Source organism: Phyllobates terribilis, unplaced genomic scaffold (genome assembly GCF_046119375.1).
Source record: "Phyllobates terribilis strain yellow unplaced genomic scaffold, ASM4611937v1 Scaffold_7__3_contigs__length_470593459, whole genome shotgun sequence".
In the NCBI taxonomy this organism is placed as follows: domain Eukaryota; kingdom Metazoa; phylum Chordata; class Amphibia; order Anura; family Dendrobatidae; genus Phyllobates; species Phyllobates terribilis.
In genome coordinates, this window is record NW_027362767.1 from 274,388,541 (window position 1) to 274,400,678 (window position 12,138).

The 12,138-nt window shown below is 54.3% G+C and overlaps 1 protein-coding gene across 4 annotated transcripts in view; it reads left to right on the plus strand.

Moving 5' to 3' along the window:
- The window catches only part of CNTRL (centriolin), a 103,009-nt gene that overhangs the window by 82,787 nt on the left and 8,084 nt on the right, over window positions 1-12,138 (plus strand). For all 4 annotated transcript variants that reach the window (XM_073640815.1, XM_073640816.1, XM_073640817.1 and 1 more), the window contains 14 exons: window positions 4,967-5,143; window positions 5,224-5,337; window positions 6,026-6,171; window positions 7,339-7,546; window positions 8,103-8,282; window positions 8,386-8,565; window positions 9,083-9,199; window positions 9,906-10,032; window positions 10,114-10,256; window positions 10,387-10,570; window positions 10,648-10,934; window positions 11,062-11,237; window positions 11,620-11,812; window positions 11,965-12,095. In XM_073640815.1, coding sequence (XP_073496916.1) covers window positions 4,967-5,143; window positions 5,224-5,337; window positions 6,026-6,171; window positions 7,339-7,546; window positions 8,103-8,282; window positions 8,386-8,565; window positions 9,083-9,199; window positions 9,906-10,032; window positions 10,114-10,256; window positions 10,387-10,570; window positions 10,648-10,934; window positions 11,062-11,237; window positions 11,620-11,812; window positions 11,965-12,095 — 2,363 coding nt within the window. The remainder of the gene's footprint in view (window positions 1-4,966; window positions 5,144-5,223; window positions 5,338-6,025; window positions 6,172-7,338; window positions 7,547-8,102; window positions 8,283-8,385; window positions 8,566-9,082; window positions 9,200-9,905; window positions 10,033-10,113; window positions 10,257-10,386; window positions 10,571-10,647; window positions 10,935-11,061; window positions 11,238-11,619; window positions 11,813-11,964; window positions 12,096-12,138) is intronic.

Here is a 12,138-nt window from a genome sequence, read left to right on the forward strand (position 1 = left end):
GCACCTCTCCTACAGCGGTTCGCTTCAGCCTCGGCTCCGGAGTTTCCGACGGGGAATACGGCACCGTGGATATTCCAGACTGGGTAGGTCCTGCCCTGGCACCGACACACACCCTTTCCTGCCCACGGGCTCCCTCTTCTGCAGTATTCCTGGTTAGGCACATATGCCCAAACCCAGGGAGCTTTGTGTCCGTCCCACTCACACAGTCACATACTACGCCTGTGCTCTTTGCAGTACTAAGTGGCCCGCGGGTCTGACAATGGCTTTCTGCTCGACCTGCAAGCCTCCCACCATGCTGGCACCCCAAGATCCCCCTGCCGCCCAGAACGAAGTAACTCTCCCTCCTCCAGAGTAGGCTGTTGCTGTGGTCTGTCTCTGACCTCACCAAGGTATCTCAATCTCTTGTGCAGGTCCTAGAGCGCTTGCCTATGTTATCCATGGCCACCAGTGCAACGAACGTTGCCACGGACGATTCGCAGGCACCTCTGCCCCCTCCTCTCAAGGACAGACTGAGAGAACGTTCTCAGAAACGGACTCACACAAGTTCATCTTCCAGCTCTCCAGACTCCATAATGCTCCCTGCATCTCACACCTCTTCCCCAGAGGTCGCTCCGGGATCTGACACAGCATCAGATTCTGACTCTGGATCTGACACGGACCAATATTCTAAGATCCAGGACATGGTTGACAGCCTTATATCGGCCGTCAATCAAACTCTGCATGTTAAAGAGGACGAGAGCCCTTCTCAGGACTGCTCCGTTTCCTTCAAGAGAATTAAGCGCCCGGCACGCACCTTTTCTAACCATACAGAAGTTGACGGTATCTTTCAGAAACAGTGGGAGCATCCAGAAAAGCGCTTCACTGGAAAGAAACAGACATGCTATACCCTTTTAACCACGACCTTGTCAGCAAATGGACGGAGTCCCCATCTGTGGATCCTCCTGTCTCTCGGCCAAGACGGTGCTGTCTCTTCCAGACTGTTCCTCCCTCAAGGACAGGTTGAGGCCTTGGCTAAGTCAGCCTTCGAGGCTGCTGGCACCGCCCTGTGTCCTTCCTTCGCCTCAACTTGGGTATCAATAGCAGTCTCCGCCTGGGCCAAACTTCTTGGGCAGGGCATCCTAACGGGGGCTTCTCCGGACGATCTGACTGACCTAGCAGTTCAGATCGCCCACGCAGGGAAATATCTGCTCACGGCGTCCCTTGACGCCGCTGCCTGTTCAGCCCGCGTCTCTAGCAATATCATTGCTATACGTAGAATTCTTTGGCTGAAGGCTTGGAACGCCGACCCGGCCTCCAAAAAAATCACTAACAAATCTCCCATTTCAAGGCTCCAGGCTGTTTGGGTCTAAGTTAGACCAGATCATTTCTGATGCCACTGGGGGCAAGAGCACCTCCCTTCCCCAGCCGAGACCTAAACGCCCCTTTCCTAGGAGATGTTCCGGTCCTTTCGTCAGTTCGCTCAACCGGGCCCCTCTTCTCAACAGGACCGTACACCAGCACAGCGAGAGAGACGTAAGCCTACCTTTTTAGGCCCACTCCCAACTGGCGCGCAAAGGGTCGCTCTTCCAAGCCCTCTGGATCCCGATCACGATCCAACAGATTTTCCTCAGCATGACGGGTCACTCCCACCTGGGACTTCTCCCAGGGTGGGCGGCCGTCTACTTCTGTTCCGAGTCTCTTGGGTCTCGGCAATAGAAGACGCCTGGGTCAAGGAGATTGTGACCTCCGGCTACAAGATTGAATTCAACACCATGCCAGGAACACGATTTCTCAGGTCCCGACCCCGCATCCATCTCTGCTTCGCGGTTTCCTTCAGGCCATTGCCTCCCTTTTGCGCTCAGGAGTTATAGTTCCAGTCCCCCTTCAGGAAAGGTTTTCCGTTTTTTACTCCAATCTTTTAGTTGTTCCAGAAAAGGACGGCTCACTACGTCCGATCCTGGACCTCAAACAACTAAACCGACAGGTACGCATCCGGCACTTCAGAATGGAGTCCCTCAGCTCGGTAATCGCCTTGATGGAAGCCGAGGAATATCTACGTTCAGTGGACATTCAGGATGCGTATCTTCACATCCCAATCTGCGCACCACATCAGAAGTTCCTTCGATTTGCCTACCAGAACGCACCTTACCAGTTCACTTCTCTCCCCTTCGGGCTTGTCTCCTCCCCGAGGGTTTTCACGAAGGTAATGGCGACGGTCATGGCCATTCTACGAGCCAGGGGGATTGTAATTATCCCCTACCTCGACGACCTATTGATCAAGGGTCCCACATTCAGGGACTGTCTCCAGATCACCTTGAACACGCTCTCTGTTAGGCTGGCTGATCAACACAGACAAATCTTCCCTGGTCCCATCTCAACGTGTAACCTTTCTAGGGATGCAATTCGACACGACCCATGCCGGGTCCTTCTCCAGAGGGAAAAGAAACTCTCTCCGTCGGGGGATCCACCTTCTCTCCGACCCAAGTCCACACTTTCTTCGCCTATGCATGAGTGTCTTGGGAAAAATGGTGGCAGCTATGGAAGCAGTGCCGTTTGCCCAGTTCTATACTCTGCCTCTTCAACTGGCCCTTCTGTCGGCATGGGACAATAACCCATTGTCTCTAGATCGATGCATTAGGTTACCTCTAGCAGGGTTCCCAGTCCGCGTACAATCGGACAACAGCACGGCTGTGGCGTACATAAACCGTCAGGGAGGAACGCGCAGCAAGTCCGTCTTGAAAGAGGTGGCAAGAGTGCTAGTTTGGGCCGAGAACACAGTTTCGGCAATCTCAGCAGTCCACATTCCGGGGGTCGACAGTTGGGCGGCCGACTTCCTCAGTCGGCAGGGCCTTGCCTCAGGAGAATGGTCTCTCCATCCCGAGGTGTTCCATCAGATTTGCTTACGATGGGGCACGACGGACGTCGACCTCATGGCGTCTCGGTTAAACCACAAGGTTCCATCCTTTGTAGCCCGGTCCCGTGATCCCCTTGCGATCGCTCAAGACGCACTAGTCATATCATGGTCTCAGTTCCAGCTGCCCTATCTTTTTCCCCCCTCCACCATTGATCCCTCGAGTCGTCAAAAAGATCAAGACAGAAGGAGTACCGGTAATTCTAGTAGCCCCGGATTGGCCCAGACACGTCTGGTACGCAGATCTAGTAAACCTGCTCGTCGACTAGCCCTGGAGACTACCGGACTGTCCAGATCTCCTCTCTCAGGTGCCTATTCTTCATCAGAGTTCTCATTCTCTGAATTTAATGGCATGGCCGTTGAGGCCGCAGTGTTGAGGAAGGCGGGTTTTGCTGACAACGTCATCCAGACCCTAATTAGTGCCAGAAAACCCGCAACCTCGCGCGTATTCCACAGAACCTGGAGAGCCTTTTTTTGTCACTGCGAGAGCGATCAGCTTGCTCCCATGTCCTTTTTGTTACCGTCATTATGGCTTTTCTTCAGTCTGGCCTGGAAGCGGGACTCTCTCAAAGGCCAAGTTTTGGCCTTGTCCATTCTATTCCAACGTAACTTGGCTTTCCGTCCTCCGGTCAAAACGTTTCTACAAGGGGTGGCTCACCTGGCGCCGCCTTATCGCCCCCCAGTGGATCCATGGGACCTTAATATGGTCCTAAGCGTCCTCCAACAGCCCCCGTTTGAACCTATTCAGGACATCTCAGCCTCTCTTCTCTCCTGGAAGGTGGCTTTTCTGGTGGCTGTTACCTCTATTAGGAGGGTTGCTGAGCTCGCAGCCCTCTCATGTCGGTCGCCCTTTCTGGTCTTCCATCAAAACAAGGTAGTGCCCAGGCCGGTGCCTTCTTTTTTGCCGAACGTAGTCTGCTCTTTCCACATGAATGAGGACATTGTTTTGCCTTCCTTCTGCCCGGCCCCAGTGCACCCACGGTAGAAATCCCTGCACAAACTGGATCTGGTCAGAGCCTTACGTGTGTACCTTTCTAGATCGGCCTCCCTTCGGCGTTCGGACGCCCTGTTTGTCATCCCTGAAGGGCGTCGCAAGGGCCTTCCTGCTTCCAAGTCAACCATCGCCCGTTGGATACGTTTGACCATTTTGGAGGCATATCGCGTCTCGGACAAACCTCCCCCTCCGGGGGTAAGGGCTCACTCCACCCAGGCAGTGGGGGCCTCTTGGGCTGTTCGCCATCAGGCTTCAGCTTCAGATCTGTAAGGCCGCAACCTGGTCTTCACTCCACACCTTTTCAGGGCTTTACAAGGTCCACACTTATTCCTCGGCTGATGCCAGTCTTGGACGGAAGGTTCTGCAGGCGGTGGTTGCCCGCAGTCAGACCTACAATCTGGCAATCTTTTGTTCTCCCACCCTAGGGACTGCTTTAGGACGTCCCATGGTCCTGTGTCACCCAATGAAGCGATAAAGAAAGAGGGATTTTTGGTACTCACCATAAAATCTTTCTTGGAGCCTTCATTGGGGGACACAGCACCCTCCCTGATTTTGGGCATATGTCCAGTTGGCCCTGTTGGGCATCTAATTTAGTTTTCACGGTTGTGCCCCGTTGGGCATTGCATAGTTAATTATTTTATGTTCCTCCTACTGCTTTAGCCACTAACTGGTGAGCTTGGTGCCTGTAGACGGGTGTATACTGCGGAGGAGGAGCTATTTCTTTTTTTGCCTAGTGTCAACCTCCTAGCGACAGCAGCATACACCCATGGTCCTGTGTCCCCCAATGAAGGCTCCAAGAAAGAGACTTTACAGTGAGTACCAAAAATACCTCTTTACCTCTGTCCTGATGTGATACATCTCACAGCTGAGATACAGTCATCTGTTAGATAGGTACTCCAGACTGATACATTTTAACAAACTATCTGGGGAGGAGAGTGACTGCAGCAGATGTGTGTAGTTCACAGAGGAGACTGCAAGCGGAGATGTTGAAAATGAAAGTTTCCTCCATTTCTGACTACAGCAAGCTTAGATGTTCTGTGAGGCGGCGCTGATACCCGGGATCTCTCCTTTTTTGGTTGCAGGAGGTTGAAGATTTGGAACAGGCTCTGCAGGAACAGCAGGAAGTGAACGAGGCACTGCAGCAGGCACAGGGAGACCTCCACTCCTATGAAGGTCAGCTGGAGACCCAGATCAGAGCGCGAGATGCCGAGATCACCCAGCTGAAGCAGGAGCTGGAGCAGCGGAAGAGGCAGCAGCATGTAAGGCAGGGCAAGACAGGCGCCGGCAGCAAGCACTCAGCAGGGAGGAAGTGTCACAGCTATGTCTGATACTATTACAGGCCGACAACTCTGCATGGAAAGCCGAGCTGGAGAGCGCCCGCACCGAAGCCCACCAGTTACAGGAGCAGGAAAAGGACCACAAGAAGCTTATGTCCCAAGTCCAGCAGCTGCAGGTAAATCTCTGAGAGTCCGTACAAGCAGTTCAGGAGTCCAAGACTGGGGTGGGGTCCACATAACTGGGGTGGGGGTACACATCACTGATCCCAGGATCGAATGGATAATCACTTCTGGTGCCATATTACAGGTCCCATATAGTCTCCAATTGCACCAGCAGAATAGTGAGTGCAGCTCTGGAGTATAATACAGGATGTAACTCAGGATCAGTACAGGATATGTAATGTATGTACACAGTGACTCCACCCGCAGAATAGTGAGTGCAGCTCTGGAGTATAATATAGAATGTAACTCAGGATCAGTACAGGATAAGTAATGTAATATATGTACACATTGACAGCACAAGCAGAATAGTGAGTGCAGCTCTGGAGTATAATACAGGATGTAACTCAGTATCAGAACAGGATATGTAATGTATGTACACAGTGACTCCACCCGCAGAATAGTGAGTGCAGCTCTGGAGTATAATATAGGATGTAACTCAGGATCAGTACAGGATAAGTAATGTAATATATGTACACAGTGACAGCACCAGCAGAAAGTGAGTGCAGCTCTGGAGTATAATACAGGAAGTTCTATGACTAATACCAGAGTTGATGGTGTAGTTTCTGGCGGTCTCGGACACTTTCTTACATTGATATTACTTGCTGGCCGCTCTCCTATATTGTACATTTCCTTTTTCCTCAGGATGAGAACGGTTTGTTGGTGTCGCAGGTGGAGGGTCTCCAGGCTCAGCTCCGTGCTGCTGAACACAACCTGGTGCATCCAGAGCAGATCAGCGCCCGGGTGTCAGAGCTGAAGAGAAAACTGCAGACCGGAGTGGGGGAGCTGAGGTAAGTCGGTGTCAATAGCAGTTATTGTATTTGCACAAAGGGTTAAGTCCTGCAAATATTTGTCACCAGACAGGACCAGTGTCTAAGCTCTGTACAGACTGTAATGTCCACAGTGGCTCATCTGTCACAAGCAGGAAGGAAACCTCTTAACCCCAGAGCTGCCAGTCAGCCCCATACACGGCCCCTCGCCTCTGCCTCTCCTGGGCTGGGCAGTGGGCGGCCCCTCGCCTCTGCCTCTCCTGGGCTGGGCAGTGGGCGGCCCCTCGCCTCTGCCTCTCCTGGGCTGGGCAGTGGGCGGCCCCTCGCCTCTGCCTCTCTTGGGCTGGGCAGTGGGCGGCCCCTCGTCTCTGCCTCTCGTGGGCTGGGCAGTGGGCGGCCCCTCGTCTCTGCCTCTCGTGGGCTGGGCAGTGGGCGGCCCCTCGCCTCTGCCTCTCGTGGGCTGGGCAGTGGGCGGCCCCTCGCCTCTGCCTCTCGTGGGCTGGGCAGTGGGCGGCCCCTCGCCTCTGCCTCTCGTGGGCTGGGCAGTGGGCGGCCCCTCGCCTCTGCCTCTCGTGGGCTGGGCAGTGGGCGGCCCCTCGCCTCTGCCTCTCGTGGGCTGGGCAGTGGGCGGCCCCTCGCCTCTGCCTCTCGTGGGCTGGGCAGTGGGCGGCCCCTCGCCTCTGCCTCTCGTGGGCTGGGCAGTGGGCGGCCCCTCGCCTCTGCCTCTCGTGGGCTGGGCAGTGGGCGGCCCCTCGCCTCTGCCTCTCGTGGGCTGGGCAGTGGGCGGCCCCTCGCCTCTGCCTCTCGTGGGCTGGGCAGTGGGCGGCCCCTCGCCTCTCGTGGGCTGGGCAGTGGGCGGCCTCTTTTGGGCCCCTCGCCTCTGCCGGTCACACACCGTTCACAGTGAGGGTGTGTATACATATCTCTGATATCTATATAGTGAGTGTGCATGCACAGGAGTTGGCTGTGTGCGCTGGTGATACCGGACTGGTGGAGGTTCTTGATTATTAGATGTTTTATTACAATGTTACCTACAGCCGTGGCCTAGCCATACGTTTGCAGACTCGACAACGCCCCCATGTTACCCCTGTGGGGCCGTTGCTGCGGAGTTGTCGTCTTGTGTATGCTATGGATGTATACGGGTGACGCCCAGTAGGATCCATAACTTCTACATCTTCTTCCTGTCAGGTGTTCAGGGCCATCTGATGTTTTGGGGCAGAACCTCGTGGAACTGCAGAGACAGATTGGTCAGATCCTGCAGAAATCAGAAAAGGAGAAGAGGGAGGTGCAGGAGCGGCACAGGAAGCTGCAGGAGGAGGTGGCTGCCCTGCAGGAGCGTGCCCGCCAGGCTCCTGAGGACTATAAGAGGGCATGTAACAAGGCGGTAGACGCCAAGGTGAGCGCAAGAACGTGGTGGTGAAACGCTCTAGATCCCCCTCCCCACAATATCCAGCAGCTTCTCATAAGCCGTCTGTGCACAGGTCCTCACCATCTGTAACAGCTCTACTTGCTGTCAGTGAAACAATGTTGATGTTACAGCGAGTCATTTGGGGATGTCCAGAGCATCTATACAAAGTGCTGTCTGACGGCTCATGCAGACATCCAAGCACGGAGCAGCTGCGTGACCTCTGACCGAGCGAGACCGCTGTAGAGAATTCTGAAGCTGTCACGCTCAGGTCAGGAGACCCGCTGCAAGTCCATACTGGGACCGCGTGGCACGGGCATCTGCATGAGCCCTCATACTGTTACAATGTGTCAGTGCAGTTCGTGATCAGAAATCTTTGACACAGAGGAGACTGGGTACAACTGCAACAAAACCTCAGCTGTGAGTATTTGTAATAAGTATAAATATGGAAATGGTGATTTGCTGCTCTAAGATCCACAATGCTCAGGCGACGGGATGTTGGACCTTTAATGAATGGAAGGATAAATGATGTTTTTCTTTCTTGCAGCTTGAGCTGGAGAAGCGACAGCATGAGGCAGCGCTACGGCAGCTGGAGAACCAGGTCCGGCAGCTGAACGAGAAGCTCAGCACCATGGAGGAGATACAAGGCCTGGCTGACCAGCAGCTGCTGGAGGCTGAGGAGGAGCGGGAGAGGCTGCTGGCGGAGCTGCGCGACCTGGAGGCAGAGGTGAAGCATTCACCCCACCCCCCACACCGAATGCTATGCATCCCCTCCTATATTGTACACAGGGAGCGCCCCCTATATTGTACTAACATGTTCTGTAATGTAGAGGAGAATGGAGGGTTCCCGGGCACAGCAGGAGCTCTCCGGACTGGACCATGAGATGAAGGAGCTGAAGAGGGCCGTAGCCACGTCCGACAAGATGACCGCCTCCGAGCTGACCAACACCAAAGAGCAGCTGAGGACCCTGCATGGCACCGTTTTCCAGATAAACAGGGAGCGGGCTGAGGTAAGGAAGTGACAGGAGGAGACACTGAGGAACAAGGCAAATCCGGGGACAATTACTCCTCCATAATGAGGGACAGCTTCACGAAGTTCAGATCACATTTAACATTACATTTCTTTTATCACTGATGGTAATCTAATGAGACTCTCCAGCTGGTGGCAAACTACAACTCTCAGCATGCCTTCTCTGGAACAGAACGACCTAAATAACAGAATATGGGCAGCACGGTGGCTCAGTGGTTAGCACTGCAGCCTTGCAGCACTGGGGTCCTGGGTTCAATCCCACCAAAGACAACAACTGCAAGGAGTTTGTATGTTCTCCCCGTGTTTTCGTGGGTTTCCTCCAAGTTCTCCGGTTTCCTCCCACACTCCAAAGACATACTAATAGGGAATTTAGATTGTGAGCCCCAATGGGGACAGTGCCGATATTGTCTGTAAAGCGCTGTGGAATTAATGGCGCTATATAAGTGAGTAAAATAAATAAATAAAAAAAAATAAATATGTTCTGAACCTTTTTCTAGGAGATGCAGGAAGCAGAGAACTACAACTTCCAGGCTGCCCGGGCAGCTCGAGATCTAGCTAAAGCAGAAACAGAGATAGAACTACTTCAAGAACTACTCCACAACAAGGAGAAACAGGTGCCATACTTTGATTCGGTACTGCGGAGGCGGGGACGGCTGCACAGGGCCCCCGCTACAGGGCCCGGTACTGCAGCGGAGGAGAAGGCTGCACAGGGCCCCCGCTACAGGGCCCGGTACTGCAGGGGAGGGGACGGCTGCACAGGGGCCCCACTACAGGGCCCGGTACTGCAGGGGAGATGACGGCTGCACAGGTGCCCCGGTACTGCAGGGGAGGGGATGGCTGCACAGGGGCCCCGCTACAGGGCCCGGTACTGCAGGGGAGGGTGACGGCTGCACAGGGGCCCCCCGCTACAGGGCCCGGTACTGCAGGGGAGGGTGACGGCTGCACAGGGGCCCCCCGCTACAGGGCCCGGTACTGCAGGGGAGGGTGACGGCTACACAGGGGCCCCCCGCTACAGGGCCCGGTACTGCAGGGGAGGGTGACGGCTACACAGGGGCCCCCCGCTACAGGGCCCGGTACTGCAGGGGAGGGGACGGCTGCACAGGGGCCCCCGGTACTGCAGGGGAGGGGACGGCTGCACAGGGGCCCCGCTACAGGGCCCGATACTGCAGGGGATGGCTGCAGGGGATGGCTGCAGAGGAGCCCAGTCCTGGTGTGTGATCACATATATATATAGAGCACACACTGCCTTGTCTATAGAGCCTGTTCACCATGTGGGGGTGGAGGGATCTCCGTGTGCCACAACCTCCTCTTTCGTCACAGTTGCAGGATGCAGACCCCGGACTCGCTGATTCTCAGCGGCTGCACATACACCGCCTGAACGACGCTGTGCAGAAACAACAGGCAGAGCTGGATCGCCTCAGACACCTGCTGGAGCATGCGCGAGAGGGTAGGACCCCAATATCTGCTCATTGCTGCGTGTGGTGCTGGTGACTGTGCTTCCTGTATATAATGTCTCTGCGTCCTATAGATAACATCTGGGAGATGGAGAATCTGCTGGATGAGATCCAGTCTCTGAGATGTGCTCTCCTCTGTCAGAGCAATGACCTCACCAGTATGGGTGACCCGATCCACAGAAAGGGTTACTGGTATTACCTGCCGGCCTCCTGCAACGTAAGTCGAGTATATAGAAAGTGCCCATTATACTGTGAGGTTACTGAGACCCCTGATTCACCTGGCGGGGGGTCTCTCCCTGTCTGCTCACTGCATGATATTCATGACTTTCACATTTTTCTCCTTTCAGAACTCCGGTCGTGATTCTTTGAGCACAAAAGACTCCGGGGTCAGTTTACATCATCCGATGACGTCATCGGCGACCAAAAGGCGGAGCTATAACCAGCGGCACGGGCAGGAGGCGGCACTGGCTGCGGGGCACTGGGTGTACTCGCCGCTGCGTCCTGCTGGCAACCATTGTCACAGTGATAAAGGTGAGCGCTGCAGTCATCACGGGGTAAATGATCAGTCTTTTCTCTCCTTGTAATTCTGATAATGCTTTTCTGTGCAGATGCTGAGGCTGACAGTGACGATGTGCCGCCCTCCTGTCACTTTATTGCTCCTCTTGGCTCTGTTATTTATACAATATTCCCAGACGGTACTCCGGTCCCACCCGGTACTGTCATCTATGGCCCACCACCACCCTCTGAGGGCAGGCCACTGGCTCCAGGGACTGTTATTTATGGACCCCCTCCCATTGGCTCTCAGCTTGTGTACGGACCCCCTCCACCACAGTTCACCATTCCAGTCGACCCAGCTGGCGTCCTCCACTGCAATGTGTCTGTGCACCACGATTTGGTATGTGGTGGTCATTCCCCCGCCGCTCTGCTCTCCTGCCGGCCCTGCCCCGGCGCTCTATTCGCCCATCCTGTTGCCTACAGCTCTGTTTCTGATGTTTGTCTCTCGCTCTGCTGCCTTTTTACAGGAGAATGAACTTTCCCGCCTTGAGGACATCATTGATCACTTGAAGTTTCGGCTGCAGAAAGAGAAGTGTCTGAAGTCAACACTGAAGGATGACTTAAAGGTCCTGGAGAGTCAGCGAGAGGCGCTGAGGAGGGAGGTTGAGGAGCTACAAAACTCTGCCAAAAAACGCAAGCGCAAGTATGTGACCCTGAAAGGCTACGTGCACATGATCAGGAATAGCAGCGTCCAAAACTCTGCGTTGTACAGTAGAAGCACAGTGGATGGATTTATAGAAATCCCATGCCCACTGTGCTTCTATTTGACGCTGCATAAACTCACCAGCGGCACGGCTTTACGAGCTGCAGAAATTTTCACAATAGAATGTATTGGATGTGGTAATCCGCATTATTCAATGAACACATGCGGATTTAATTTCGTGATTAGAACGCAGCGTTTTGGAAGCAGCGAAAATACACTGCATCCAAAGCACTGCTATATCCTGATCGTGGGCATATAGCCTAACGCCACCTGAGCCCCGACAGAAACCATCTGAACACCAAACTGTGATGTCTTCATGCAGGAACTTTGTGGACGGTCATGTGGAGAGTCTGATGCTGGAGCTGGAGCTGGAGTGCTCCCTGGAGCATCACAACGACATAGAGGACGAAATCGACTGTGTTGAAAAAACCCTCCGGAAACGAAGAGTGGAGCTGCGAGAAGCCGTCCGACTGCTGGCGGAGGCAGAGAGTGACCTGAAGGACACGCGGGAGAAGGTGTGGACCCCCACTTTCATCTGTTATTGGGCTGCTGCAGTCCTATGTAAATAATCCCCCCCCCCCCCCCCATTGTCAGATGTGATCGGATTAGGGAGCCTCTGAAACCACATGTTTTTCATGTTTTTGTTTTTTTTTCTTTTTTCTTCCAGACAATGGATGTACTTGAAAAACATAATGTAACGAAGAAGCATCTGGGGGAGGCGGAGAGTGATGCGGAGGAGCTGGAGCGGAGGGCGCAGGAGACGGCGGTGAGCCTGGTGAAGGCAGACCAGCAGCTGCGGTAAGCAGAGAAGGGTCAGGTGTCTCTGCTCGGGATGGTAGCA